The following is a 27699-nucleotide window of genomic DNA, read 5'->3' on the forward strand; positions in this document are numbered from 1 at the left end:
ATGAACCCACTGATCTGTGAGCCAAGTGCTTAAGGGAGGGGTTGGGGCACTTCTCATGTCGCTCACTGTCTTAGTCAGTTCGGGCTGCTATGACAAAATACCATAGGCTGGGTGGCTTAGAGACAATGGAAATGCATTGTGCATAGTTCTGGAGGCTGGGAACTTCAAGATCAAGACACTGGCAGATTCAGTGTCTGGTGAGAGCTCTCTTCCTGATTAGTAGATGGTGGCTTCTTGCTGCATTCTCATGTGATGGAAGAGTCAAGGTAGCTTCCTTGGGCTTCTTCTTATAAGGGCACTAATCTCATTCAGAAGAGCTCCACCCCATCATCTAATCACCTCCTCAAGGTCTTGCCTCCTAATGACATCGTATTGTGGGTTAGGTTTCAACATATGAATTTGGGGGAACACAAATACTAGGTAGGTGCAAAAGTAATTGCGGTTTTTACCATTAAAAGTAATGGCAAAAACCGCAATTACTTTTGCACCAGCCTAATATTATACCACAGCTCTCTCTGTGGTTGTTCACTGGGGCAGTGGGGGTGTGGCAGAGGGGTGAGGGAAAAAGGGTTCCCTCGATGTTTGTGGCAGAAAGAAGAGCTAGGTAACCAAGTACTCCTTTTTGTCTGCTTAGGTCTGCCAAAAGTCAGGCACCCGTATCGGGTTAGACATTCAAAGAATGTATTGGGGGAAATGCCTGTGAAAGATAAACAGGGAAGAGCAAGAGAAGGTGGGGAGAGACTCAGACCACAATGCAGGTGGTCTGTGACAATTGGGGCGAGAAAGAGGATTGGGTAAGAAGAGTCTCAGACAGTAGCACAGTTCAGGAAAAGTTCAACCAGGCCAATAGAGAGTCCTTGAGCCAAAGTCACCTACTGGAGGAGTCCTGCTCCTCACAGAAATGGGCCTGCATTACTATGCTCACCATGTTCAGTCATTGGCCGGGAGTACAGCCCAGGCCAAGTGCAGCAAAAATGATGGATCTAAGGGGGAGGCTGCTGGAGGCAATTATGCTTCCCATGGCAGGAGATGTCAGCAGCCACTGGTATGGTCACCACATCCTTCCATTGGTAGTTGTGGGTGGGAAGGCAGAGTCCCTGGCAGGCAGTAGACAGCTACAGGAACAGAAACTGGTGGTAGAATTAGACTGACTACTTTGGATAACAAAGCCAAGGCTGGCTTGACTGGCTGATAGCTAGACTATTTCTTTGTTACTTTGTCACTCAGTGTTTAGATTGTTGTTTTTCCCCCTTTCCATTGTTTGTCAAATTCCCCATCTGAACCCAGGTCTGGAAAAATAAAACCCTATGCATTTGGAAGAACTTTAAAATGAATTAGCTTGTAGGCTTTAGTTGCCATCATAAGCATCTAGAGATATTCAGGCCTCGGAGTTGGGGCAGACTGGAGAAACTAAGGTTATTTGAGAAATAAGCACACTGAATATTTGGCTTCCTAATTATTCTACAAGGAGTCTAAGTTTTGCCTGCCTGATGCCTATGAATCACTATTTCTTAATTTTCTTAGTTTCACAGAATCAGAGGACATGAATACTGAAAGATATTGGAGGTTGTCTAGTTCAACTACATCATTGTAGGGAAACTGTGGCCATAAAAGGGGAAGGTACACCAATATTCCTTATGAATCAAGACGTAAAAATCTTCAACAAAATACTAGCAAACTCAACCCAGCAACATATGTATAAAGGATTATACACCATGACCAAGTGAGATTTATCCCTGGAATACAAGACTGGTTCAGTCTATGAAAAGCAATCAATGTAACACACTATATTAACAGAATAAAGGACAAAAAATGCATGATCATCTCAATAGATGTAAAAAGGAAAGGGACTTTCTCAAGTTCACATGGCTAATGGCAAAGCTGAGATTAAAACTCAGGTCATCTGACTTGTAGGCCAGAGTTCTTTATACTGGTGAGGGTAGGGCTGGAGGGCTGAACCAGACCTTGCAAGACTGTCCACTGCACTGAATCCTGTACTGAGGGATTTCCGTTTGTTTTTTCATCCTGTCCTCACAACACCCCCAAGCAGTGGGCTCTGTTTTTATTCCCCCTCTTTTTGCATGAGGAAACTGAGGCTTAGAGAGGTAACACTGGTTGTCTGAGGTCATACAGCTGCCAAGTATATGAGGAGCTAAGCCTAGATTTCAGGTCTCCTGCCTTGTCTCTGATATTTTCCAGTGCCCACCACTGCTCTCTTCACTCAACAGTGCCACAGGATTAACCTGGTTCCATTGGTTCTCAGATCACCTACTGCCAAGCACAGTGGATGGGCTTTTTGTTGTAAGTGGATGGGAGTGCCCTCCAAATTCTCTGGAAGAATAGCCTCCTCTCCTGTGCCAGTGTGTGACAATTCTCAGAGCCCCAGCTGTTGACCTCACTGTAATCTGGGCTAAGTGGCCATTTATATACACTAATGACTAGAAGGTCTTTTCAAGGAATGGAGGACCACAAAGAAGCAGGCAGCTCTGGGGAAGCCAGAAGCTGAATGGCTGGGAGGTGGGGCAGGGGCAGGGGACAGTGGGGATAAGATAGAAACAAGGCTGTTCTTTGCTCCTTGAGAAGCTGGCTTGGCTTCTGGCGGAGTCTGGCCCAGTGATAGCTCTTGCCTCCTGATGGGACAAAAAAGGGGAGACAGGCATCTCAGAGAATGAGGTGGAGAGAGACACAACTGGGCCAGGACCCAGAAAAGAGAGTTACCTTTTTCGTCTCAGACCTGGGCATCCCAGATGGAACCGTGCTGAGCTTCTGGTTAGTCTAGCTTCCTCCAGGTGTGCATCACAGGGGTCCTGCTAGGGAGCCTTCCCAGTTGAGATTAAGGAGGTTGCTTTCAAAATGGCCAGCTGCCCAAGATTGCACCTCTGTCACTGTTGAGGACAGTGGGGGTAAACATGCCTGATGTTCTGCCCTGGAAGGGCTCCAGAGCCTTTGGATTGAAGCCACAAAGGAGGCCTGGCATTTGGCTACCATTCCTTCATCTGGTTCACTATCAAGGATCCCTCATCTCACCCATTCTGCTCCCCCGTTCTAATGTGGGCTTCCATAAGCCTCTGTCCCATCTTCCAAAATGCAGTCTGGAGAGCGAGGCACCAAGGCTGCAGGCCATTTGCAGGGTACAGCCCTGGAGGCTAAAGTGGAGGTGCAGTGGCTTTCCTAACACTGGTCTGCATGTTGAACTCAGAAATACACGGTACCCTTTTCAGCAGGAATCAAAGCAAGGTTGAAACAGGCCAGCAACGTATGGGACACTTTCTTCTCTCCCCTTTTGTGAAATTTGCTTCTCATATAGATCTGTTTTCACCAGGAAATGAATCAAAGCCGCATACTCTGCCTTCCATCCTTCTCTTCTCTTCTCTCTTCAGGTCTTTCAGACCAGGGAAAGTGGCTGCCTTTGGGATAGTCACAACAAGGTGCCCTGGACTGAAAATTGAGAGTGATGAGTTACACTCTGCCCTGGCTTGGGGCAAGGCCCTTTCCTGCCATGAGTTTCAGTGTCCCCACCTACCAAGTGGGGAGTTGGTGTCAGATAATGTTCCTTAGTGGGTGGCATCCCAGGAGTCCACACACAAAGACTAAGTCCCTGCAAAACAGTGCAGATAGATGCTTTCTGTAGGTCTTGCTGACTCTCATACTCTCTGTCTTTAACTCGCTTGGCAATTCTTGAGCAAACCATTGGGCCTCTTCATCTACAGAGAATGATGACCTGACTAGGTGATCTCTCATTTCTCCTCAAGTTACAAAAGTGTTAGGGTGGTAAGGAGAGGAGGTGGCCCCAGAAAACCAGATGGGTCAGAAGAAGACAGAAGGTGGAGCCTTCAGTGACAGGAGAGCAGAGAATGATGTCCCCCTCCCATAAATGTAGGGAAGGAAGGATATCAGAAAGGTTACCATGAAAGAGAGGAGTAATAGGAAAGTACAGGTCATTTGTAGTTGAAATACATACTTGAGTGTCTGTGTGGACAAAATCTGGGGTAGGAAGGCAGGCTTCAAATCCTGAACCTCGGAAGGGTCGGCATTCCTGACAAGAGCTCAGAGAGCCAACACCAGACAAACTCTAAGTCCCATGAAGAGAGTGTGCTGAGCTAGGTACTTGCAGCCTTGAACCCACCCTAATCCCCTCTGCCTGGAGCACGTCCAGAAGGAGCGTGGTTTGCTGCAGAAAAGACAAGTCAGTTAGACCAAAATTCCAAAGCAACTTTTTAAGCCTATAAATGATGATGATTTTATGTAAACTTGAGTTGTTCCTTCAACATAGCACCATATTTTCTACTTATGTGATTCTGGTTTTCTCTAAAGGAAATCTTTTTTTGGAATCCACACCATACATACGGAAGAGTATATAAAACATATAATAATAAAACCAACAGTCATGTACCCACCAACCAGGTTCAGAAATAGAACATTCAGAATGTTTTAGAAGCCCCTTGTGTGCCCCTCCCTCTTCCCAGAGATAACAACTATCCTGGCTTCCAAGAGCCAACCCTAGAAATAGACCCTAGGCTCTGGCAAGCTTTGTGCTCATCCTAGTGAGATCATGCACGTCACCAATCTCTTTAGGTAGTATTCTGTGCAGATTTCCACAGATGGCTCATCTATTTTGTGTTGATCCTTATTAGTTTCAATTTTGTCTTTTTAAATATATTTTATGACTTTCTGATTATAAGAGTAATATGTGCTCTTTTTAGTAAACTTAGAAAATGCAGAAAAGCGGAGAGAAAACACAAACCTCATGGCATAATACAATATATAAACATTTAATATATAAATAATCCAGAATCAACTACTGTGTGAACACATTGGAGTGCAGTATTTCAGTCATTTTTTTTTCTATGTAGAAATATGTTTCACATTACTGGTATCAAGTTGTGTATATAGCTTTTCCCTTTATTGTGGAATATAACATTGATGCAGAAAAGTGTGCAAGGCCTATATGTACAGTTTAATAAGGAAGTAAAAAATGGGCCGGGCACGGTGGCTCAAGCCTGTAATCCCAGCACTTTGGGAGGCCAAGGAGGGCGGATCACGAGATCAGAAGTTCGAGACCAGCCTGGCCAAGATGGTGAAACCCAGTCTCTACTAAAAATACAAAAATTAGCTGGTCGTGGTGGTGCCTGCCTGTAATCCCAGCTACTGGGGAGGCTGAGGCAGGAGAACAGCTTGAACCCAGGAGGCGGAGGTTGCAGTGAGCCGAGATCATACCACTGCACTCCAGCCTGGGAGACAGAGCAAGACTCCATCTCAAAAACAAACAAACAAAAAGAAGTAAAAAATTAAAACCTGCTGTCAACACTGATCAGGTCAAGAAATAGAATATTGACAACCCCCAAGTAGATCCTCATGTGACCTTCCTGATCCAAGATAATTATTCTGCTTTTCTACATAGCTTCATCACTTATTAATAGACTTAAACTTGTAATTGCTTCATTTTCAAAACCTTAGTGGCGGGGCCGGGTACGGTGGCTTACACCTGTAATCCCAGCACTTTGGGAGGCTGAGGCAGGCAGATCGCTTGAGCCCAGAGTTTGAGACCAACCTGGGCAACATGGGGAAACCCTGTCTCTACTAAAAATGCAAAAATTAGCTGGGAGTGGTGGTACAAGCCTGTAGTCCCAGCTACCTGGGAAGCTGAGGTGGCAGGATCACCTGAGCCCGCCAGGGAGGTGGAGGTTTCAGTGAGCTGTGATTGCACTACTGCACTCCAGCCTGGGTGACCAGAGTGATACCCTGCCTCAATACAAAACAAACAAACAAACAAACAAAAACCTTGGCCGGGTGTGGTGGCTCACACCTGTAATCCCAGTACTTTGGGAGGCCAAGGTAGGCAGATCACCTGAGGTCAGGAGTTCAAGACCAGCTTGGCCAACATGGCGAAATCCTGTCTCTACTAAAAATACAAAAATTAGCCAGGCATGGTGGCATGTGCCTGTAATCCTAGCTACTCAGGAGGCTGAGGCAGGAGAATCCCTTCAACCTAGGAGGTGAAGGTTGTGGTGAGCTGAGATCGTGCCACTACACTCCAGCCTGGGCAACAGAGTGAGATTCCGTATCAAAACAAACAAACAAACAAACAACAGCAACAGCAAAAAACCTTAATGGAAGACACAATCTAAGCATTTAAGGGAAGAGTCCCAGGCCATTAGTAGATGAAGGCTTTCAGAAGAAGAGAGGTTGACCTGTCCTGGTCATTATCTGCCTTCAGCTTCCCGGGAATGTGTAGAGCCCACCACCATCAGGACACTAGCAGAGTTGTGGACATGGTATTGGATATGCAGAAGAAATATGGCCAAAGAGATTGGACTGCCCTCTGTGTTTTGCTTTCAAGCTCACCACAGCCTGCCTCCAGTACCTCCAGTTCCCAGGTGTAGGGCAACACAGAACATCCCTGTGGGGTGAAGTGAGTGGCCTCCACTGATCCGGCCAGCAGGACCAGGAAAGCAGAGCAGGAAATTCACCAGACAAAGCGTCAAGCCAGACCTCTTCCAGGGTGGGGGACAGGCAGATGCCTGGGGACACAGAGTCAGAGAGGGGATTCAGAGATCTGCCTGCTCCTAAACCAGCTTCCAGCCCAACCCCATTACGCTGACCATGTCCCCCCATTCCACTTTACCTCCCAGATCTGGGAACATCTAGAGCTCCTCTTCCTGAGGCTTGGGAAGATTCTGCCATATAGACCATGATCCTTTCCAGTTTTCTCCTCTGCTGTCTTGTGATTCAGCTTCCTTGGTGCTGTGTAGTCAGTTAATCCTGGTCTATCTGCATTTTAGTTTCATAAATTATGATGCTGTTATCTCCTCTCCTATTCTCTCTATCCTGGTGGGATTTTGTCTTTAAAAACAAAACAAAACACAAACTCTTACTGTAGTTTTAATGAGGCTCTGGGAGGGAGAGAATTTAGATGCGTGCATTAAATCTGCTGTCTAATTCCAGAAGTCTCCAAAGGAAATCCTGCCACTCCCTTCTTCGGTTGCCCGAATGTGACGGTTAGTTGGATGGCTCCCTTGGAAGCCCAAGGTGCCATCAGGGAGATACTGAGAGAATTTGAGGCTGGGAAGGCAGGTGGGGGTTGGGGTGAGGGTTATGTTTTGAATATTGCTTCATATTGAAGCATTTGTAGTATTTGCGGTTAAGAGCCTGGATTTTCATGTAAGTCAACCCCAGGTTCAGCTTCCAGCTCTGCCAGTTACATATGGTGTGACTTTGAGCAAGTTACTTTGCTTTTCTGAACCTTATTTTTCCCACCTATTAAGTGGGGATCATAATGGTACCCATCTTTCAGGCTTGCCATGGGTATTGAATGTTTCACTTAGTAAACATTTACAGTGTTTCACTCAGTGCCTGGCACATTGTATGTGTTCAATACATGGCAGCTATTGTCATCATCATTATCATCATCATCATGAGAAAATAGAAACCTTCCAGAAACTGTCAGGGCAACGATTGCCACAGGCCGTTGTTGGCTACTAAAACTCTAGACTCTGGAGAGCCTTGATGCCCTTCCTCTTTTATCCCATCCCTGATGCTCCCCCAAGTAGCATGATGCCCAGTGGCCCACCAACCTCATTACCCAGCATTGCTGACAACAGGCACAGCCTTGGTCACTGTGAAAATGCCCCACAGCCTCAACCTCAGAAGTGGGAAGTGTACTGCAGATTCACTCTATGCCAAGCACTATGGGATATCCACAGGAATGTGCCACAGTGAGATAACTGCCCAGGGGATAGTAATTCCTTCATTTCTTTATACATTATGGATTCTACCATTTTGTTATTGGGTTATTTTTCCCCTTGTCAAAGTAGCAATTTATCAGTTGAACTTAATTCTCTAATTAAATTTCAAATCTGAGAATTTACATGATAAAGTGAATTTGATTTTGGACCCAGTCAATTTCAGTCAGCCCTAAACATATTTTGAAATGTTAAAGTTAAATTATATACGTTTGTGGAGGAAAAACTCCAGGAAAGCCTAAATTTTTCCAGGTCTTGCTTAGGGGATACCCTGCTCCAAGAAAACTTTTACAAAATGCAAATTTACAGAACAGATCCACCAAATGGGTGGGATTGGTGCTACCCTAGAGTTTTCTGTAGAATTTCTTTTTTTAAAAAATTTTTTCTTTTTTTTCTTTTTTTTTTTTTTTTGAGATGGAGTCTCACTTTGTCGCCCAGGCTGGAGTGCAGTGGCATGATCTTGGCTCATTGCAAACTCTACCTCCTGGGTTCAAGTGATTCTCGTGCCTCAGCCTCCCAAGTAGCTGGGACTACAGGCACGCACCACCATGCCCGGCTAACTTTTTGTATTTTTAGTAGAGACGGGGTTTCACCATGTCGGCCAGGCTGGTCTCGAACTCCTGTCTTCAGGTGATCCACCCACCTCAGCCTTCCAAAATGCTGGGATTACAGGTATGAGCCACTGCGCCCAGCCAGAATTTCTTTAGTGAGACTTATCTACCCCCTCCACCTACCATACCACACGTATCATAACAGAGACCCCCCAACTTGGAGTTCTCCTCATTTCAAGGTACAGTTATTAGAAAAAGAAGAGGACATTGCACAGTAGAATCTCAGTGGCCTTACAAAATATTCTTGCTGTTAGTCTACTTACTGCAATAACAAAAGTTTCACTTGGGCACTTTGATCACACAAAGCTTGGCACAGGCTTTGAAATCAGACAATACCTAGGTTCTAGTCTAGGCTCTGGCACTTAACTAATGGGTGATCATGGGCAGGTCGCTTAACCTTTTTGTGCCTCAGTTTCCTTATCTTTACAATGGGATCATAATAGTACCTCCTTCATAGGATTGTTCTGAGGATTCATTAATTGAAATGACCCTAGGAAAGGGTCAGTGCCTTACACTAAGTTCTCAGTAAATATTTATAATATCATCATCATCATCATCAATTATTATTATTATTAATTTACTTTACCAAAACACAGGTCCTGCTGAGCCATGTTGGCCAGACCACACCTAGAACAGCATGTCCAGTTTTAGGCTAATCTGTGTAAAATTCATAGATCAGTGCCTGGACCATTGAAAGGGGCTCGATATATGGTGGAGGTATTATTGTTAATTAATGCTGCTGCTAACCTTCCTGGAGTGCATACAACATGCCAGGCACTGCATACATGCTAATTCTATTAGTCCTCTTAACCTTTACCACTCTATGAATAATATACAATTATTAATCCCTTTTGCAGATGAGAAAATTAAGGCACAGAAACGTTAAGTAACTCTCCCACAATTACAAAGCATGGAAGTGGCAAACCCATAATTCAAGTCCAGACTCTCTTTTTCCAGAGCCTGGACTCTTAGCCACCATGCCAAAGAGCTGTGCTGTCCACTGCTGTAGCCAGCAGTCACATGTAACTATTTAAATTAATAAAAAATTTAAAAAACAAGAATTCAGTTCTTCATTTTTACTAGCCACATTTCAAGTGCTACACACTTCATGTGGCCAGTGGCTACCATATTGAACAGCACAGCTCTAGAGCATTCTATTCTTTCTGGGATGATTCAGCATCAACTCAGGAAGTTCTGTTGGATGGTGATGCTTACAGAGATTCTAAGATTCTGTTTCTTACAAAATCTCAGACTTGAGTTGTACAGCTTTCTTGCATTGTTATTAATAGATGCATACTTATGATATATTGAAATCCCATTTGCACTTGGCCAAGTAGGGTAATGGCAAGAAAAAAGCCAAGAAGCGTGACTTACATTACGTTTTCCTGTTTCCCCGGTGCATTATTTCAAATTCACAAAGTTGTCTCCTATCACCTCCTTTGATATGGGGCAGGAGGCATTCATCAACTTGCCCAAAAATCCAGGTTCTTCCACATGTCTGCCTTCACCTCTTTGGGCTATCTGGATAATATTTAGTGCTCTAGCATAGTAACCTCACAAGTGACTTGAACAACAGAGGTTGGCTTCTGAAGTCAGTGAGCCACAGAGGACCTTGGACTCTGAGCATCTTTGGCACACTCATCAAGTCTCCAGTTCGCTTTCTTGGGTTTTCTCTGCTCATTTCTGTTACATGGTTAGTAAAGGCCAGGGAAAGAAAAGGTGTTGAGGATCCATTACCTTAATTCCAGAATGATTAAGTCAAGAAACCTACAAGCTCTCAGAAGCCAGTGGAATTAGAGTGCACTACTATAACCTTGCAAATGTGCATATGCCTCCTTCCGAATCACCAGAGTGGAGATTGGGCCAATATCCAATCTAGTCAATAATTTATAAAGCCAGAGCATTCATCCACTTCTTGCAAAGCAGCTGAATATCTATGGGGGTTAGTCATAATCTGAGCTCCTTGCACCAGAGCCATTTGAGCTACAGAATAGCACAGAGTGTCACAGAATAGCCAAAAGTGCAGAGTTATTTCAGTATGAAAGAAGGAGGAGCACCTGACTGCTCCTCGCCATGTGCAGAGGAGGAGCCCATGCGTTTCCAAACCCAGGGGTTGCTTGGTTTCTAGCTTGGTTTCTGTCTGTACCCCATCTTGCTATTGTGTGACTTGAGTAAGCCCATCTCCACTTCCTCGTCTTATTAGCTAGGAACAATCTATCTCAAATTCACGTGTGCACAGAGTTCAGTGCCCAGCACACTAAAGCATGTTCAGTAAATATGTTAGCTGATGTTATTTTCACCATATGATTATGATCACTCTCTGTTCTACTGATGGGTTTTATAAACCCACCAGCATTGAAAACAGATGAGTAGATGTGCTAAAATGAGAGTAAAGGCTCAGTTTATCATTGGTGTTTATCCCAAAAAAAAGACTAGCACAATGCTCACCAGATTATAATCTCCCAAGTGCCTATAACATCATGCCAAGCTAGTAACATAGTAAAGTTTATTGAATTTTGCAAGTATTTGCTGAGCCCTTTGCCTGGGCTAGATACTGTCGGGGCACCAGAGGGATTTAGAGATGATTAAGACTTGGCCCAGCAAGAATGTTCAGTCAGCCAAGGGTATTCAGCCACAGGAGCTGGACCTGGAAAGAGAGGCAGAATTTCCAGGGTGGAGGAGCTTCATCTCGAAAGACACACAGAATTCCCAGAGTACAATCATGGAGAAAGGGCATTCCAGGCTTGGCAAACCAAGGAGCACAAGCACAGAGGGCCGACCACACATGGCAGCCTGTCTGGAGAGCTCCAAGGAGATTGGTATGACTGGGGGTACGTGACATTATGGAGCGCAAAACCTGGCTGCTGAGAGGGTGGCTGTGCTTGCACTTGCATCTCTAGTCTTGGTGCGAGCCATTGGAGGATTTTTCAGGGGAAGGGAAACTGGGCTGACCTGGTTCCAGCAAACTCTCTGACAATCATGAGAAGCCCAGGGTCCAGGGGGATGAGTAAGTGTGACCTCCAGGAAACGGGGCACCACTATCAGACTCTATCTGTCCCATGGCTTACTTCTGTGAGATTCGAAATAGTGTAGACCTTGTCAGTCCATGAGCTAGTAATTATGCCCACCAATTACTGATTTATTTGCCTTTCTGAGATGTGCAGTGATCCCAAGGACAAAGATGGATTTACCTTATGTTTAGAAACTTCTAGAAGTTGAAATGTTCCTAACAACCTTTCCTGTGGAGGTTGTACCTCACACTTAGAGTGTGTGATAAGCAGTTTCTTTTCCTAATTAAATAAAATGGAGAAAAGACACAAGCATCAGCTATAAAGCTCCCAGTCAGTCACAGTCAAGAGACTGAATCTCATCTCTTTTATTTATTTTTTGTGTTAACTGGGGATTGCATTGGTCTGCACAGTGCTTGCTCCCATCCTGCTCCACTTGATTGAGTGGCTCCAGGCCCCCTCTTGATTGCTGCTGAAATAGAACTGCCCACACTGTCAGGGTATCTTCCGCCGCTGGTCATTTCCATGTGCCATCTGCAGTTTTTTCTGCCTGATGGACTACTGAGGCACTGCGTATGTTATGCTGATGGGGGGTCCTGTTTCTTGACCCATCACTAATATCTTGCAAGTCACAGGAAGCTACCAGGGATTCCTGAGCAAAAGCTTAAAATGCTTCAGTTCTCTACAAATAAGCCCCATTCATTGCTTTTAGAGTGTGTTATCATGGAGCAGACAAGTAATCAGAACCTGAGTAATATTTGCATATTGAGGTCTTCAAAACTCCAGTGTGGCTATAAAATGGTATTTAAAGTTATCAAGGAGCTAGGTATGCAGGCAGAAAGAACTGTCCATTGTAGAAAGCAATGTCTCTGCTCATGTCCCAGATAACCTTGCTCCAAGGACAAACTGGAGCTTGATGACATGAAGCTGCAGATGGCCGGTGAGCTCAGCTCTGTACTCACTAACCACCCCATGGGAGGGGCACTGAGCCCTCTATGGTTGGCATAAATCCCATTAGAATGGTAAAGAAATCCTTTTCACAAGTACATAGAAATCGCTTGCTAAGATTTCATCGGTTTTCTTGACTTTGTTGTTTTTGTTTGGGTTTTAGAGGGTGGGCATGAGTCATCTCTAAAACTGTTCAGGTAGTTAGGTTGTCTTCTTATTCCCATTTTTAAGTATTTATAATTTGTTCTTAAAAATTTGTCCGGAGGTCCACACCTCCCCTTGGAAAACCTTGCCTGTACTTTTCTTAATGGCACATTTTAAGTTTCTATGTTTCAAAACTTGCTTATCATATAACATGCTAATGACTAAACACATGCACACCTCCACACCAATGCAAACGACATGTGGGCTTGGGAACGAGGCAAGCCTGGGTTTGCATCCTGCTCTGCTACTAGTGGGCTGTATGATTTTGGGCAACTTAGTTAACCTCTCTGGGCCTCATTGGCCTCATTTGTAAAATAAGGGCAATAATAGTCCCTTTCTCATAGATGGCTATTTATACAGATCGAATAAGACCAAATATTTAAAGAACCTGGGTTAGTGCCTAAAGCACAGCAAATGCTCAATAAATTCAGTGGTGGCAATTTTTATTGTTATTTCAAATATTACATCAAAATATCTACTGAACTATTATCCATTGCAAAGACTTGCCCACAATAGGTGCTTAGTAAGTGTTTATTGCAATAAGTTGAACTGATTCCAACTATGTAGCTTAGATTTCGGGTATGAGTGTTTCCTTCTCCACTGGGATGTTTGCTAATGGACATAGATGATCACTCACAGCTCAGGTATTAAAAGCAGGAGAATAGAGGTGTTCCTTCATGTAGAAAGAAGAGCAACTTCTCATCAAGGCAGGCTTCCAGCTGGTCCTTTGGACACCACTGTTGCTAAGCACTTGGTGTGCTCGTCAGGGTACCAGGGCTCTTAGCAGCCACCCATTTGCGTTTTGCAGCTTTTGCTGACATGGATATCAAGTATGAAGTTATTTTAATTGCCTTTGGCTGAAAAAAATGGGTCATATGTTCAATATGTTCAATTCTGGTGAAATCCCTGTCTTCTAAAGCATGATAGAAAGGGGAGGTCCCACGCACACACAAGTCCTAAAATCTTGGGGCCCTAGTGGGGTATAGTTCAACAAGGGCTGCAGCTCAGGACGTGGTTGTTGTGAGATTTACTCGTGACTGTTTGGTTTTGCACTCACCATTTGGTTTTGCAGATTCCTCAGCGTGTTCACACACACATACCTACAAACCAGTTTAGAGTTGTGTGCTCCGTTGTGGGGGGTGGTCACTGGGGTGGGGTGGGGTAGGGTGGGATCAGGCTTGGTCAAAGTCATTGCTGATGAACCAGCTATCTGACTTAGCTTTGTTCCCATTTTCAACAAGACAGCGATTTCTCAAGCCAGGGGAGTCTTCACATGAGATCCACGGATGGGTATTAAGTGGTCCAGAAAACCCCCCCAAATTAGATGTAAAATGTTGGGGGGCTGGAAAGGGGGAGACACCATAAGTGCTTTTTCTGTGGAGAGAAACCATAGCTTATAACTGGTTCTCAAAGAAGTCTATGACCCAAGACAAGCTAAGATCACAAAGCTGTTTGGTTTCGTTCCACCAAAGCAGTTGGTGGGTATAACCACAACACCCTGATGACCCAGCTAGACACTCAGGGCAGTGACAAGATCAGTGAGAACCATTTTGTGGCCAAGCAGCTGATGGATTGTTCAATCGGTTGTTGTAGACTCATGTAGACAAAGCCTGCAAGCTTGGGGAAGCCAGGCACCCCCAGGTCAGCCTCGGGCGACAGCCCCCGTCCTGCCAGGCCCTGGGGAGTGAGTCCTTCCTGCCCGGCAGCTCCTTTGCTCATGAGCTGGCCCGAGTCACCTCCTCGTACAGCACCTCAGAGGCAGCGCCCTGGGGCAGCTGGGATCCGAAGGCCTGGAGGCAGGTGCCCGCTCCACTACTGCCTAGCTGCGACGCCACAGGTAAGTCACTTCCCCCTGAGCCTCGCTTTCCTCATCTGTCAACGGGGCACAGTCCCCTGCTCAGCCTGCCCGCCTGCCTCACAGGGTTGTTGGGAGGAACACAGGAGGTGACAGCTCCGAAGGTAAAGCTCTGTCCACCCATGAGGGACTTCTAGTGCTTCCTGGGCCTGCTTGTTCTCTACTTTCTGCCCGGCATTCTTTGGCAAAGGGACAACCCAAGCAAGCAGAGTGCTCCAGGTGCCTCAGCCCCACCTCCAGGGAAATGAGTGGGGGATTGACCAGGGTGCAGCTGCTCTCTCCCTCAGCTGTATGCCTTCCAGTACCCCGTTTCCATACCTACCTGCCTGTCTGTCCCTGAGGCCAGACTGGGAACCTGAGGGGGACAGGGGCTGTGCTTCTGCACCTCCGAAGCCCTGCACCTGATACCTGCCTGCTTGGCACCTAGTGGGTGCTTGGGAACTGCCTCTCCTGCCAGCCATCTCCTGTGGATTCCAAACCCCGCCCAGGACTCCCACACCCTAGAGGCAGGAAGTTGGATTGCCCTGCTGGAGGACTGGCAGTCTGGGTAGTACAGGCAGAAGGAATCCAAAGCAAGCTTGTCCAAGAGGCCTGTGAGTTGGGATCATCCTCTAGATTCTAGAGTCTAGAAGGAATGGCTTGACTTGCCCCCAGAGTCGCATCAGTGGTCATGAGAGCAAGCGGATGGACACCAGCCAGAGGGGACCTTTGCAGAGAATTGCATCTGGTGCATAAAATATCAATGTGCACAGGATGTCTGCACTATCTGCAGAGAAAACTGGAGACATGAACATTTTCTAAGTGATAGTGATCAGAAGATGGTCATTAAGCTGAAAGGGCCTCCCAGGATTCTGGCCTTTAATGGAAATTCGGCTTTGGTATGTACAGCCTTGTTCTCTTTATCCTGCCTGCCCTGGCCTGGAAGAACAAGCAGTGCTTTCCTTTCAAGGGCTATTGATTTCTCTCTCTCTCAGAGTCACAGAGCTCCTCAGCTGTTCACTCTTCAGCTGAAACCAGAGAAATCTTGTCCAGCACAAAGCTGCCAGGGAAACAGAATTAGCAAAACGGACGTCGTCCCCTCAGGATGTCGCTGTTTCCACCCTGGTCTGCCTTGCCTTTCCCTGTCTTTGGAAGCCACAAATGAAAGGATCTCAGCTAGCTTGCCTTGAGAATTATTGTCCCTCACCTATTCTCTCTCTTCTCAAGCCAACAGCTTTCACCCAGCAGTGAAGTGGCAGAGCAGATTTGTGGCCCCAAATCTTCTCTAAGAACCTTGGAAATTGGCCCCACCTGAGGGCCTTTGAGGGTCAGGCCTGGCATCCACTAAATCCTCCCTGTCAACACAGCCACTTTGTCAGTCCAGCCTGTGAGTCAGTGCGAGACAGAGGATGCAGGCACCCCAGGGGAAGAAGAAAAGCAAGCTGGAAATATATTTGTTTCCTTTGCCTGGGATCATTCCCAGCATCTAAACCAAGTTCTTCCCAGACCGGCCAAGACTGAGGAGGAGTCAGAATAGAGTTTGCAGCAGTCATAGATCATGTGGGAAGACAGAAAACAAAGGGTAAAAAGAATTTCATATACAGATCTCTGCCGTTTGCTTTCAGTGGCATTCATTTTGTGAAGCCCCCAGTGACAGCTTCAGACCAGTTCAAACCTGAGGGCAGCATCATTACCATGGGTGAGGTCTCTAGAAGGGCAAGGAAAGACCCCTAACATAGAAAATGGTGTGGCAGTTTCCAGTTCCCCATTGGGGTCCCATGACTTGACCTTAGGTTTCTGCCAGCACCTGCCCACCCTCCATCCCTTCACCCTACTGGGTGGTCATTAGAACATTATCTGCTTTGATTGATTTACTTGTGTCCATAAGAGTAGAGACACACGGTGTTATCCCCATGCCCGGAACAGAGCCTGGCCCATAGTAGACCCATGACCATGTTTGTTAACTGAGTGACAGAGGGACTGACTGGACTGTCATGTAAGCAATACCTTCCCGTCAGGGTCTTGGGAAGGTAGGTTCAGGGGCCCCAGAGTTACTGTGGCCCGTATCCCTCTGGCTGCATTCTGGGCAACGCAAAAGGGCAGGTGTTCAGTGGGTTCCACCCCAGATCTCGGCGTTAACAGTCCACTGGGAGAAGTGGCCTAATTCGTGCTCATTACTCTCAGTGGTCCTGCCTCCCTGCAGGCATTCTGGAGAAGCTGAGTCACAGGCTCTGAGAGTTAGGAGGAACTTAGGAAACAATCAAAACTTGCCTGCCATTCATTTTAGGAAGCCGTTGTAGTTTCTGAAGAACGACTAAAGGGAATTTTTTCCTAAAAGCATCCATCCGTCCTCCAACTAGGCTTCAGATAGCAGTGTGTATGTTGTCACTATCTATGGGCTATGGCCAGTCAGAGCCCACGGGTCTCAGGGGGCTCCACCCATGTGGGGGTGGGGGTCCCCACAACTCAGATCTTGAATGTGTGGTGGTCCCATGCAGTATACTATCTTCCTGTCATTGCAAAGGGAAAGTCAGAAGGGTGAACGAGTTGTTTCTAATTCTGGCTTCCAAACAGTACAAAAGAAGGTTTTTTTCCTTGTGGAATACACTAGTGCTCAACCTTTGGGACAGATAGCTGAGCACCTTCTGCTGTGTGGCAGGCTGGTTCTCTGTGGGGGCACTCATGGAGCAGTGTCTGCTGGGAAAGGAGACAGGAGTTCCCTAGCATGGAGGGGTAGATAATCTCCCCACTCCCTCCCCTCTTCTGTCCTCCCTTCCCCTTCTCCCTCCTCCTCTACCCTCCCCTTTTTCCTCTCCCCTCCCCTTCCTCCTCCTCCTCTTCCTTCTCTTCGTCTTCTTTCTTCTCTCTCCCTCTCCGTCTCCCCTTCCCTCCCTTCCTTCCTCCCTTCCTCCACATTCTTTATAAAACAAGGCTTTGGATCCATTCACTGCCATCCCCCAGAAGCCTTGTCATTTGAATTCTTGTCTGAGTCAGGATGCTCTCCTCCAAGGGCTCATAGGGCAAGGACCTTCAGCCCGAATCCGGCTAAAATCCAGGAACGTTTTGTGGGCATCTGTCTCAGTCCCCGAATCGTTTGTCCTCTGCCTTTCCCCCGTTGGAGTCCTTTTGCCTGCTTAAGTGGTTGAATTGGTAATGAGATCATTCTTCCCATGCAGTGGTGAGAAAGCAGCACTCAGGTGATTGCACCTGGGTAAACAGGAGACATTAGCATGTGGTGGCTGGTGAGTGAAGCTGCTGCAGTGCCTGGCGTGGGCTCAGTTGTGCCAGCAGGCAGTGGTGGAGTTTGGGCTCTTTCCCCTCTCTCCTGCCCAGCACACAACCCCCAGGGACAGGTGGGGGCTTTACAGCTCCCTGGCATCAGCCTAAAGCTTCTAGAAAGGCATCCCCAGGACTTCCAAGGTTGCCATCTTGGCTGAGACTGTCTGTGAATGTGGTCCCTTGTCTGAGAGTGGGGGCTGGGAGGGGTGTGACAGAGGAAGAGCTGGGCCTTAGTTCTCTGGGGGTCACCATGAGAGAAGCACACCTGGGCTTGCATAGAACTCAGTGCTGCTTGTCAGTGTCACCTGGCACAACAGGACGTAGTGCCACAGTTGCAGCCCTAGAAAATTTGACGACCCCTTCATAGCTTTGTTTATAAAAGGCCACACGGCCTAGGCTGTCCATAAGAGAGCAGAAAGCGAGTGTCCCAGTCACTAAGCAGCAACTTTCAGGCACGGTTTCCTCCTGGTCACTGAAACCATTTGTCATTTCCTGTTTTCTCCATTTTCCAACGATTCTAATTGTCAGTGTCAAAAGGCAACAACTGTTTTCTTGGGGCTTATCTTTGGAGCACATTGATTCAGAACAAAGGATGGGAGCCTCCATCTGCAAAACAAAGGAAGCAGCCTCCTCGGGAGGCCTGGAGAGAATGCTCTGGCTTCTTTTGCCAGGGCTAGCAGGACCAGCATAGGAGCAGAGGACTGGCAGTGCCTCTGGACACTGCCGTAAGGTGAAGAGCCCATGGAGGGCCGTCGCTTGCTGGTGGCACCCCAGACTTGAAGATCCTGCAGAGCTGGCCACCGGTACCCAGGCTGGGTGTCAGCAGCACTGTGTGGCCTTGGCAGTTTCCATAGTGATAGGCTGGCCAGCTTTTCCATTAGACTCCGGGGTCCTCTGGAATGTGTGCTTCCCGGGATGAAGACGCCCCAGCACCCGCTGAAGCCTGCCCTGCCCCGGCGTGGCCTTTCCTTTTGTCTGGCACGCCCCTGGGCTTGGCTTTCTCTTTCCGTCCCTCCCTTTGGACTTTACCGCACTTCCCCTGCTGTTTCCTTAGTCACACTCTCCAGCCTCCATCTGCCCCTGCCCCTGAACCCCTACCTCTGTACAACTATGTTATTTGATGAAACTAATGCAGCAACCGGTGGGGATGGAGTTAAGGACCGTTTAGACCTAGCCAGCCACGCAGGAATCTGTCCCCAGAAGCAGCGGAAGCACCTGGTCTGCAGTTAGGAGATACTGTACTTCTTAGCCGTGTCGCCTTGGGCAAGTCATTTAACCTCTCTGAGCCTCTGCTGTCACATCAGTAAGCTGGGGACTGTAGATCTTCTGCCCTGATGTCCTGAGACTGGTACAAGAAGAGCCAAAGCGAAAGGACTGCCTTCAGAAATGGCTGCCAACCCTGACCATCTCAGGCAGATCCGGATGGTGTGCCCTTGGGCAGTGGTCATGTGACCCCCGTGCTCCTCAGTGTCCACATGGGGTGTGGCTAGATGACATAAAATAATGGGTGAGACGTGCTCAGTATAATGAGAGCTTGAGAAGGCAGATCCCACCCCCCATCCCCACCCCCACGCCTTGCCACCTTGCCAATGCTTTGGCAGGGAGAGGGCAGCTCCATAGGGCAGCTGAGAAACAGCCCCTCACTGCCCACACGGCAGCTCCAGTGGAGGGGGAGGCAGGGACCAGGACAGGAAGCAGGCTAAGGGCGGGATAGAAAAGCAAACCCCAGTCTGGTGGAATCGCTTCTGGTGTAGTCTTCCCGGTGCCATGTGTTTGTCCTCCCTGCCTTGGCAGGAACCAAGGCCAGGAACTGCTGCCAGGCCTGAGAGCCGGGCACAGTCCCAAGCACTGGGTCGCTACCCCGCCCCACTCCCACCAGCCCCACTGAGTGCAGAGAAGGGTTCCCAGAAGCCCTTTGCTGGAAAAGCAGGCACTGCACGGGCAGCCCGTGTTGTAGAGGCAAGTCCTCTGGCATCTTGGGGAGGACACAGACCAGAAAGTGGACTTGGAGCTTGTGCTCCCAGGCAGAGCTGCCTTGGTGGTTGAGAAGGGGAGAGAGATGGCAGCAGTTGAGCAGAGATGGCCGGGCTGCCCTCACTGTGTGGGGTGAGGCTTCAAGCACTGGACTGGGAGTCAGACCTGGATCCGAGTCACAACCTGACACCAACTGGCTGAGGGTCTCAGAGCAAGTCATGCCTTTTTTGGGTCTGGGGGCCTTCATGTTATTCCCTCCTGGCTATGTTCTTCCCCTTTGCTCCTTGAGCCGATCCCAGACTGAGTGCTGAAACTGCGGCCTTGAAACTTGGCTCGCTCCTCCCCCTGCCCACCCAGCCAGCTTTCAGATGGAGACAGGAAGCTCCTCCCAATTGCCTATGCTGCAACTAGTCAGGAGAAGGGCGGGAGGTTGGCAGTAAGTGTTTGGCTACTCCCAGTGTTGGAGACTGCGTCCACCTGACCATGTGATCATCTGGCCGTTCATGCCAGGACCACCAGGAACAAGCCTCAGTCCTCTTCCCAATGTCCTTTCCCTATGACAGCCCTGCAGAGGCTAGGTATCCACCACTACATAGCCCACAGTCTGCTCTGCCCCAGCCACAGCATCCTTGGCTTGCTCAGCCATTCTTTGTCTGGGTAGTTTGAAGTCCAGTCCCCACTCTCATTACTTACCATCCTCTGAATGCAGCCAGTCTGTCTGGGTCTCCCTGAGACTGGCATGCCCAGACTCCTGTGGGTATAGTCTGGCCAAGGCAGAGTTAGCATAGGACTGTCACCTCCCTCCTTCTACATACTCTGCTTCTATTAATGCAGCCTAATGTTACATTTGTTCTTTTGGTGACCGCATCTCACTGCTGACCCATCCTGAGCAGATGGACATCCAAAATGCCTAAAACTTTTTTCTGTGTGCTCTTGCTATTAAGTTCTGTCTCTCCTGCCCCATTCTATGCTGTTGCAGTTGTGTTTTTAACCCAGGTGCAGAATCTTACTTTATTTATACCTGTGGAATTTTGCTCGAGAGGGTGGGGCATGCATGCGAGTGTATGCTGGTGTGTTTATTCATGCTTTCTGCTGCACCAAAGCCAAGTCCTAGGTCCCCACGCAGCGATCCTAAGGCTAATTATTTATTGGTAGCTGTAATCTAATTTGTCTTTTTCATCTTCTGTTTAGCAAGAGGAACAGAGATCAGGTCTTATGGCAATGACCCCTGAACGGCAGAATGCATATATCTCCCAACAGATGAGTCCATTTGAAGGTAAGCAGTTAAGGCCAGTGTTCCCAAAGGGGTGGGCAAGGGGTGCATATGTGGAAGTGGGGTGAGAATTCATTTCAGAGTAAGCAGTTACTGTGCTTCTGAAAGCATTGAGAAAGAGGAGATCTGAAAATCAGTTAAATAATTCATCCAACTCTAAGAGCAGGATCCCAATTGAAGGCCTGGTCTAAATGACTCCAAAATCACCACTTAATTCAAGAGACTGATTTCCCTGAGTCAGGCCCCTTAAAGCAGCTATTTCAATGGGACAGGGAAACAACCTAGGATCTGGATTAGAATCACTTGGGGGCTGCCACACCCCCAGGGCTCTGATCCTGCCCTTCTCCCACACGCACATTCACATACTGCTGCAGTGACCTTCCATTTCTAATGGGTTCCTGGGCCATCTGTCAGGTATAGGGAATGGAAAAGGGGTTGGGGAGGCTCTGCTTCAGAAAGTTTGTGTCAGGGGCTCCCAGAGCCTCCACAGATAGATAGCAGGGGTCCCCACCCTACCATGGCAGCTATAAATGTGATCAACATTTATTGGCCTAGGATACAGCAGTTAGCAAAAAGCCTGATGTAGTTCCCACTCCATGGAGGTTGCAGGCTAGCCAAGAAGTCATGAGTTCAGCAACCCTTACGCACCAGTGGGATGAGATTGGACCAGGCCGAGGGTAGTCTTGGGAACACTCAGCATTTGTCTGAGGGCCAGAAGAGGCTGCTTGCCCTCAGACAGGAGGTCAGCATCTTTATTGTAGCCCATGACACCTCTACACCATTGCTCTTCTGGTCTTATGGAAGACATCTTTGGGCCTGATAACAGCGGAGTCTGTGTCCCACTTGTCCAGGCTGGAGTGCCACATCAGGCACACTCCAGTTGCAGGGACAGCACAGACAAGTTTCAGGAAGGCTGGTGGCCTCCAGGAGGTTAACCTTATAAGGCCAGATTGTAACCTAGTTGAAAAACATACACATGCCATGATAATAAAAGAACCTAGGCACCATTACAAGAGAAAAAAATCATTTTTGTAGATACGAGCATGGATTCTTGGGTGGGTCAGACACACTGGGCTTGTGCTCTGACTGCACTGTCTCCCCTACCTGACCTTGGGTAAACCATAAGACTGCTGCATGACTCAGTGTCCACCCCAAAAAAGTACCGGTAGATATTGGCCACAGTAGATATCAGCTAGAGTGGACTCTCATGACAATGAGGGGAGATGTATTCCCCATCTTAGGCACCTGGGACTCTACCTTCCATCTTCTGCTCCGTGTCTCTCCATCCCCAGGCTCTTCAGAACTCAGGGAGTCCAGAATGTCAGCTCCCAGATTTCAGCCTTCAGAAAGGAAACCCATTACCGTTCAGTTGAACAAATGTTGTCTGAGCCCCACATCTGGGCTCAGAGGCCATCTAGGCTATGAGACAAGAGGGGAACAAAGCACCGTCCGCACTCACTCACCACACTCACTTGCTGTCCCAGGTCACATCCATCGGGTAGAGAATCTAAGAGGCTGAGCTAGCTCCCGCCACCAGCCCAGCCCACCCCACCTGGCCCCTTCCTTCCTTCTACAAAATATGCACCACCTGTCAAAGTGTGGGCAGTGCCAGGCCCGCATACAGAGCACTGAGTGTAAAAGCAGACATGGACCCTGACCTCCAGGAGCTTCCAATTTTCTTGAAGAGACAAATCAGCTGGCATTTCAGTCCAGTGTGATCTGCTCTTGGTGAGCACAGACCTAGGGAGTTGGGCAGCTTCCCAGAAGAACTGCAGTCCAGGCTGAGGGCAGAGAAATGAGGGGAATGGCGAGGAATTGGGGAGCAGGGGGGAGCTCAGTAGAGAGCCAAGGGCGGGAGGTGAGAAGTCCGTGTTGGGCCAGGAGCTCATCAACTTGGGCTGTGGCCACCGGAGTTCCTTTGGAACTCATCCCCACTTCTCTCTTTCTGTAGGTAGCCGTCCAAGAACAAGTCACCTCCAAGTGTAGCCGGATCAAGACAAGCCCCCCATCTAGCAAGCACTTGATGCCACCCAGAACTGGGCTCCTTCAGAACAATCTGAGTCCAGGAATGATCCCACTCACCAGGCACCAGAGCTGCGAGGGCATGGGAGTGATCTCACCAACTCTGGGGAAGCGGCAAGGAATTTTCACCTCCAGCCCCCAGTGTCCCATCCTCTCACACTCAGGCCAGACTCCCCTGGGCAGTCTTGGCTCTGTCTGCCAGCATAGGCAGAGTCCCAAGGCCACCCCACCAGAAGTGCCCCTGCCTGGGTTCTGTCCCAGCTCCCTGGGCACCCAGTCCTTGAGTCCCCACCAGCTCAGACGGCCTAGTGTGCCAAGAATGCCCACTGCGTTCAACAATGCTGCATGGGTCACAGCGGCAGCAGCTGTGACCACAGCAGTTTCGGGGAAAACACCCCTCAGCCAAGTGGATAATAGTGTTCAGCAGCATTTTGATAGCAACTCCATCTTTGCCAAGGCGCCTGTGAGAGTGCCCCTGGTGGCCCCAGTGTTCCCATCGCAGCGGGCACTTGTGCCTCCCAATCAGATGGCCTCTGAAGGCAGGCCTGGCCAGAAGGTGAGTGCTGCCCTGGCCAACAACCCCAGCTTCAGCCTGCTGGGCAGCCAGAGCCTCAGGCAGAGCCCGGTACAGGGCCCGATGCCTGTAGCAAACACCACCAAGTTCCTCCAGCAGGGTATGGCCAGCTTTAGTCCCCTGAGCCCCATACAGGGCATCGAGCCACCAAGCTATGTGGCTGCTGCTGCCACCGCTGCTGCTGCTTCTGCCGTTGCTGCCAGCCAGTTCCCAGGTCCGTTCGACAGAATGGATATTCCCCCTGAGCTGCCACCTGCCGACTTTTTGCGCCAGCCCCAACCCCCACTAAATCATCTGATTTTGTCACCTGACTGCAATGAGGTAGATTTCACTGAAGTTCTCTTGAAAGGCTCCCGTGTGAGCCCAGATGAAGACTGGGTGTGCAACTTGAGGCTGATCGACGACATTTTGGAACAGCATGCTGCTGCTCAAAATGCCACAGCCCAGAATTCTGGGCAAGTCACCCAGGATGCTGGGGCACTTTAAATCTGAGCAGGATGCCCATAGAAACCCCCATGGTGACATCACTCTAGGAAGTGGTGTCAATCCATACCCACAGTTGTCTCCCGTTACAATTTGAGTGGTGTTGTCAGCCCATGCTTATCCCTCTCTCTACCTGTGACAAAATGGAAAGCTGGTGATTTTTCAAGCTACGTGTACATATTTGAAAATTTTGTAAATGGTTTTCCTAAACATTAATGACAGAAGTATTTATACTTCATTTTGTGACTTTGTAAATAAAGCGACGGCTTTTGTTTCAGTAGAGTTGTGTTTACTATGCATTGTTTTGTGTTTATTATACAATGTTACAAATATGCAGACCGTGTTGTTTGCTCCAGTGATACCTTGTTAAGCTAGGTGGCTGAGTCGCTTATGGTTTTAATGCAATGAGCAATGTGGATATGACCAAGAGTTGTTGTGCAAGTTGACAAATGCCAAATAGAAAACCACTTGGCCATTTATTTCTATGTTCACTAAAAATCCTATTGCCTTGTGTGATTCTTAATCTCTTTTGCGAACCTTTCAGTCTCCGCTAGCTCTTTCCTAATGAGCATTTACAGCAGAAGCCGTTTTATCGTTAAGTGCCCCACAGAGACACTTTACCAGGAGGCTGGGAGAGTTCTCCAGATCTGGGAGAGGCGCAGAGACAGTGTGTGAACCGAGCCCTGTCTCAGCAATCCACCTGGAGAAACTAGAGTATCCTCCTCCCTTTACCATTCAGACCGAGAGAAAAAGCCCAGCTTGTGCGCACCCTCGTGGGGTGAAGGCGAGCTGTTCCTGGTTTAAAGCCTTTCAGTATTTGTTTTGATGTAAGGCTCTGTGGTTTGGGGGGGAACATCTGTAAACATTATTAGTTGATTTGGGGTTTGTCTTTGATGGTTTCTATCTGCAATTATCGTCATGTATATTTAAGTGTCTGTTATAGAAAACCCACACCCACTGTCCTATAAACTTTTCTCAGTGTCCAGACTTTCTGTAATCACATTTTAATTGCCACTTCGTATTTCGCCTCTACATTTGAAATCTGGCGTCTGTTTCAAGCCAGTGTGTTTTTTCTTCGTTCTGTAATAAACAGCCAGGAGAAAAGTGCCTCTATGTTTTTATTTTTCAAGGGAGTATTCAGTACCTACAAACCCAAGTCAGGAAGCCTGCTAGTGGCTTTGGTTCTTTCAGAGGCTGCTCGATGCCTTGTGTGTCAGAAAGAAAGATTCAGCAGTTTTGCATCATGGCAAAGAAGCCTGTTATTTTGGGGCTCAGCCCCTCATTTTATAGAGGATGAAACAGAGGGGGATGGGAGGTCACAAAGACAACTGCCCCGGGAGCAGGGGTGGGGGAGACTTGCCCTGAGGGTCTAGACTCTCTGCACCACCGTCCTGTCTTCCTTGCTGAAGACCACACATGCCCTTCTTTGACCAGACCCTGCCACCTGATAGGCCAGGACCTGGTAGGCGGGTACCCAGGTTTCATGGATGGAACCACATCTCCCCAAAAGTGGGGAGGTAGCTACTGGGATGCACGCCTCCCGCCATGTGCTATAGGAGAGCAGCTGAAGCAACAGTTGGGATCAGATGTAGTCACAATTGAATGCATCATCACATTTATCCCTCTAAGTGGCTGGGAGAGTTAATATCCTCATCCCTAAGGTACAAAATGTTCCAATTTGATCAGTGGCTTTCAGGAGCTGAGAAAGGCATGTGCTCTGAGGCAGAGCTGTTATGTCCCGCAGAGCCTAAAAATGCTCTAAGAACATGCTCCCTGCCAAAATTCTCAATGGCTGTGACAAGGGACAACGATCGACCAATGGGGGTGGAAGCAGACCTCCGCAGTCCAGGGGCCAGAGGTAGGACAGAGGGGTCGGAGAAAGAGTCATTTTCCCAACACTCCAGCTCTTGGCCAGTCCTCACACAGTCCCCTCCTGCTTCCTGCTGAGAGAGATATCCTCATAGGTCTGGGTAAAATCCTTCAGTCAGCTTTCATTCCCTGTCACCAACTTTGTCTCTGTTCTCCCTGCCCGTCTCAGGCAGCACTCCTCAGGAAACCTCTCCAGGAGCCAGCCTCACTGCAGCGCCCACTATTGTCCCTCTGCCTCAAGTGTCCCATCCATGCCAGGCCCCAGGCAGGCTGCAGCTTTCCCTCAGGGCCACACCAAAGCACTTGGGCTCAGCTGTGCTGTCCCCCTCCGTCACTGAGCTCAGGGGCAGCAGGGGTGGGGTGCCAGGAGGCCCATTCACCCTTCTCTGGCTCTGTGTTGGACCCACCTGCCCAGCCACTGCTGCTTAGAACCTACCCGCTGGGAAAATGAAGCCCTCCCGGAGGGGCCACCTCAACCTGAGAGCCTCACGGATCACAGTTGTCCCCACTCAGCTCTGCCAGCCCTCAGAGACCCACAGATAAAAGCTGAGCTTGGCTCGCAGAGCTGGTTCCATCTTCCATTCCCAGAGGGTTCAACTTCCTACCCCAACCACACAGGGAACCTCAAGGCTGAGCCAGTGTGGGCTGCAGTGCAGACCAGCTTCCTGGACACGTCCTGCCACCTGACCCCAGGCTGGCCTCACTGCCGCTGGCACTCCTGACCCTATCCTCATTCCTCCTGGCAGTGCGTGTTCTGCCATTCTGCTTTCCCTTAGCTGTCCTCTCACTGTACTGTCAGCTTCTCCTTTTCCAGGTGCCCCCCAGGGGCTTTCCACATGACCCTGTCACCCCACAGCCCATCCAGCACCAATTCCAGCTCTCTGCCACCCTTCAAAGGAGTGACAGTGCCCTGCTTCACCTCCCACTCACCCCTCAACCCAGAGCAATCTGGCTCCAGTCTTGCCTCCTTCCGCCTAAGTACTCTAGTCACAGTTCCAAATTCCTCCTGGTCATAAAGCCAAATGAAGCTTCCTGGTCCTCAGCAGACTTGCCACTTCAGCAGTACTGGACTCTCTCCTCCCAGAAACCTGTTTCCCCTTGGCTCCTGGAGCCCACACTCTGCTGGAATCCTTCTGCCTCTCTGGCCTGTAGCCTGGCCCTCTCTCCCAACCTGAGGTCCATTCTCTCCTGCTCCTCCACAAGATGTTGCTCCTTCCATTACTTCCTCCCTCTCAACCAAAGCTCCTTCATTAGCTCTTTATCTTCTGGTTTCTTCCCCTGGGCAGATGAATGGATTCAAGAGCCTGTGGCCCAGCAGCCCAGCACTCCAGGATCTCAGCACTTCAGCATCCCAGTACCCTAGCATCTCAATACCCCAGCACCCCAGCACCATAGTATTCCAGCACCCCATTGTCCAAGCATCTCAGCACTCCAGCATCCCAGCACCCCAACACCCCAGCAGCCCAGCATCTCAGCACCCTAGCACTGCAGCATCTCAGGACCCCAGCACTTCAGCATCCCAGCACACTAGTACTCCAGCATCTCGGCACCCCAGCACCTAGGCATCCCAACACCCAGCACCCCAGCACTTAAGCATCCCACCACTACAGTATCTCAACACTCCAGCACCCCAGCACCATAGTGTTCCAGCACCCCAGCATCCCAACACCCCAGCACTTAAGCATCCCAACACCTCGGCATCCCAACACCCCAGCACTGCAGCATCTCAGCACCTTAGCATCCCAGTGCCCTAGCATCTCAACGCTCCAGCACACCAGTACTACAATATTCCAGCACCCCAGCATTCCAGCATCTCAGCACTGCAGCACTGCAGCACTCCAGCATCCCAAAATCCCAGCATCCCAACACCCCAGCAGA

The 27699-nt window shown here is 48.7% G+C and overlaps 1 protein-coding gene across 10 annotated transcripts in view; it reads left to right on the forward strand.

The window, feature by feature from the left end:
- Positions 1–25059, forward strand: part of MAMLD1 (mastermind like domain containing 1) — a 153944-nt gene extending 128885 nt beyond the window's left edge. For 8 of the 10 annotated variants that reach the window (XM_034949398.3, XM_034949397.3, XM_034949396.2 and 5 more), the window contains 3 exons: positions 14107–14350; positions 20792–20876; positions 22825–22888. In XM_034949398.3, the coding sequence (XP_034805289.1) occupies positions 14107–14350; positions 20792–20832 (285 nt within the window). In that variant the 3' untranslated portion in view covers positions 20833–20876; positions 22825–22888. Of the gene's footprint in view, positions 1–14106; positions 14351–20791; positions 20877–22824 lie in introns of all 10 variants that reach the window. The other 2 variants (XM_055106108.2, XM_034949404.3) reach the window with 1 other exon arrangement.
- Positions 25060–27699: the final 2640 nt, after the last annotated feature.

This window comes from Pan paniscus, chromosome X (assembly GCF_029289425.2).
Source record: "Pan paniscus chromosome X, NHGRI_mPanPan1-v2.0_pri, whole genome shotgun sequence".
Lineage (NCBI taxonomy): Eukaryota > Metazoa > Chordata > Mammalia > Primates > Hominidae > Pan > Pan paniscus.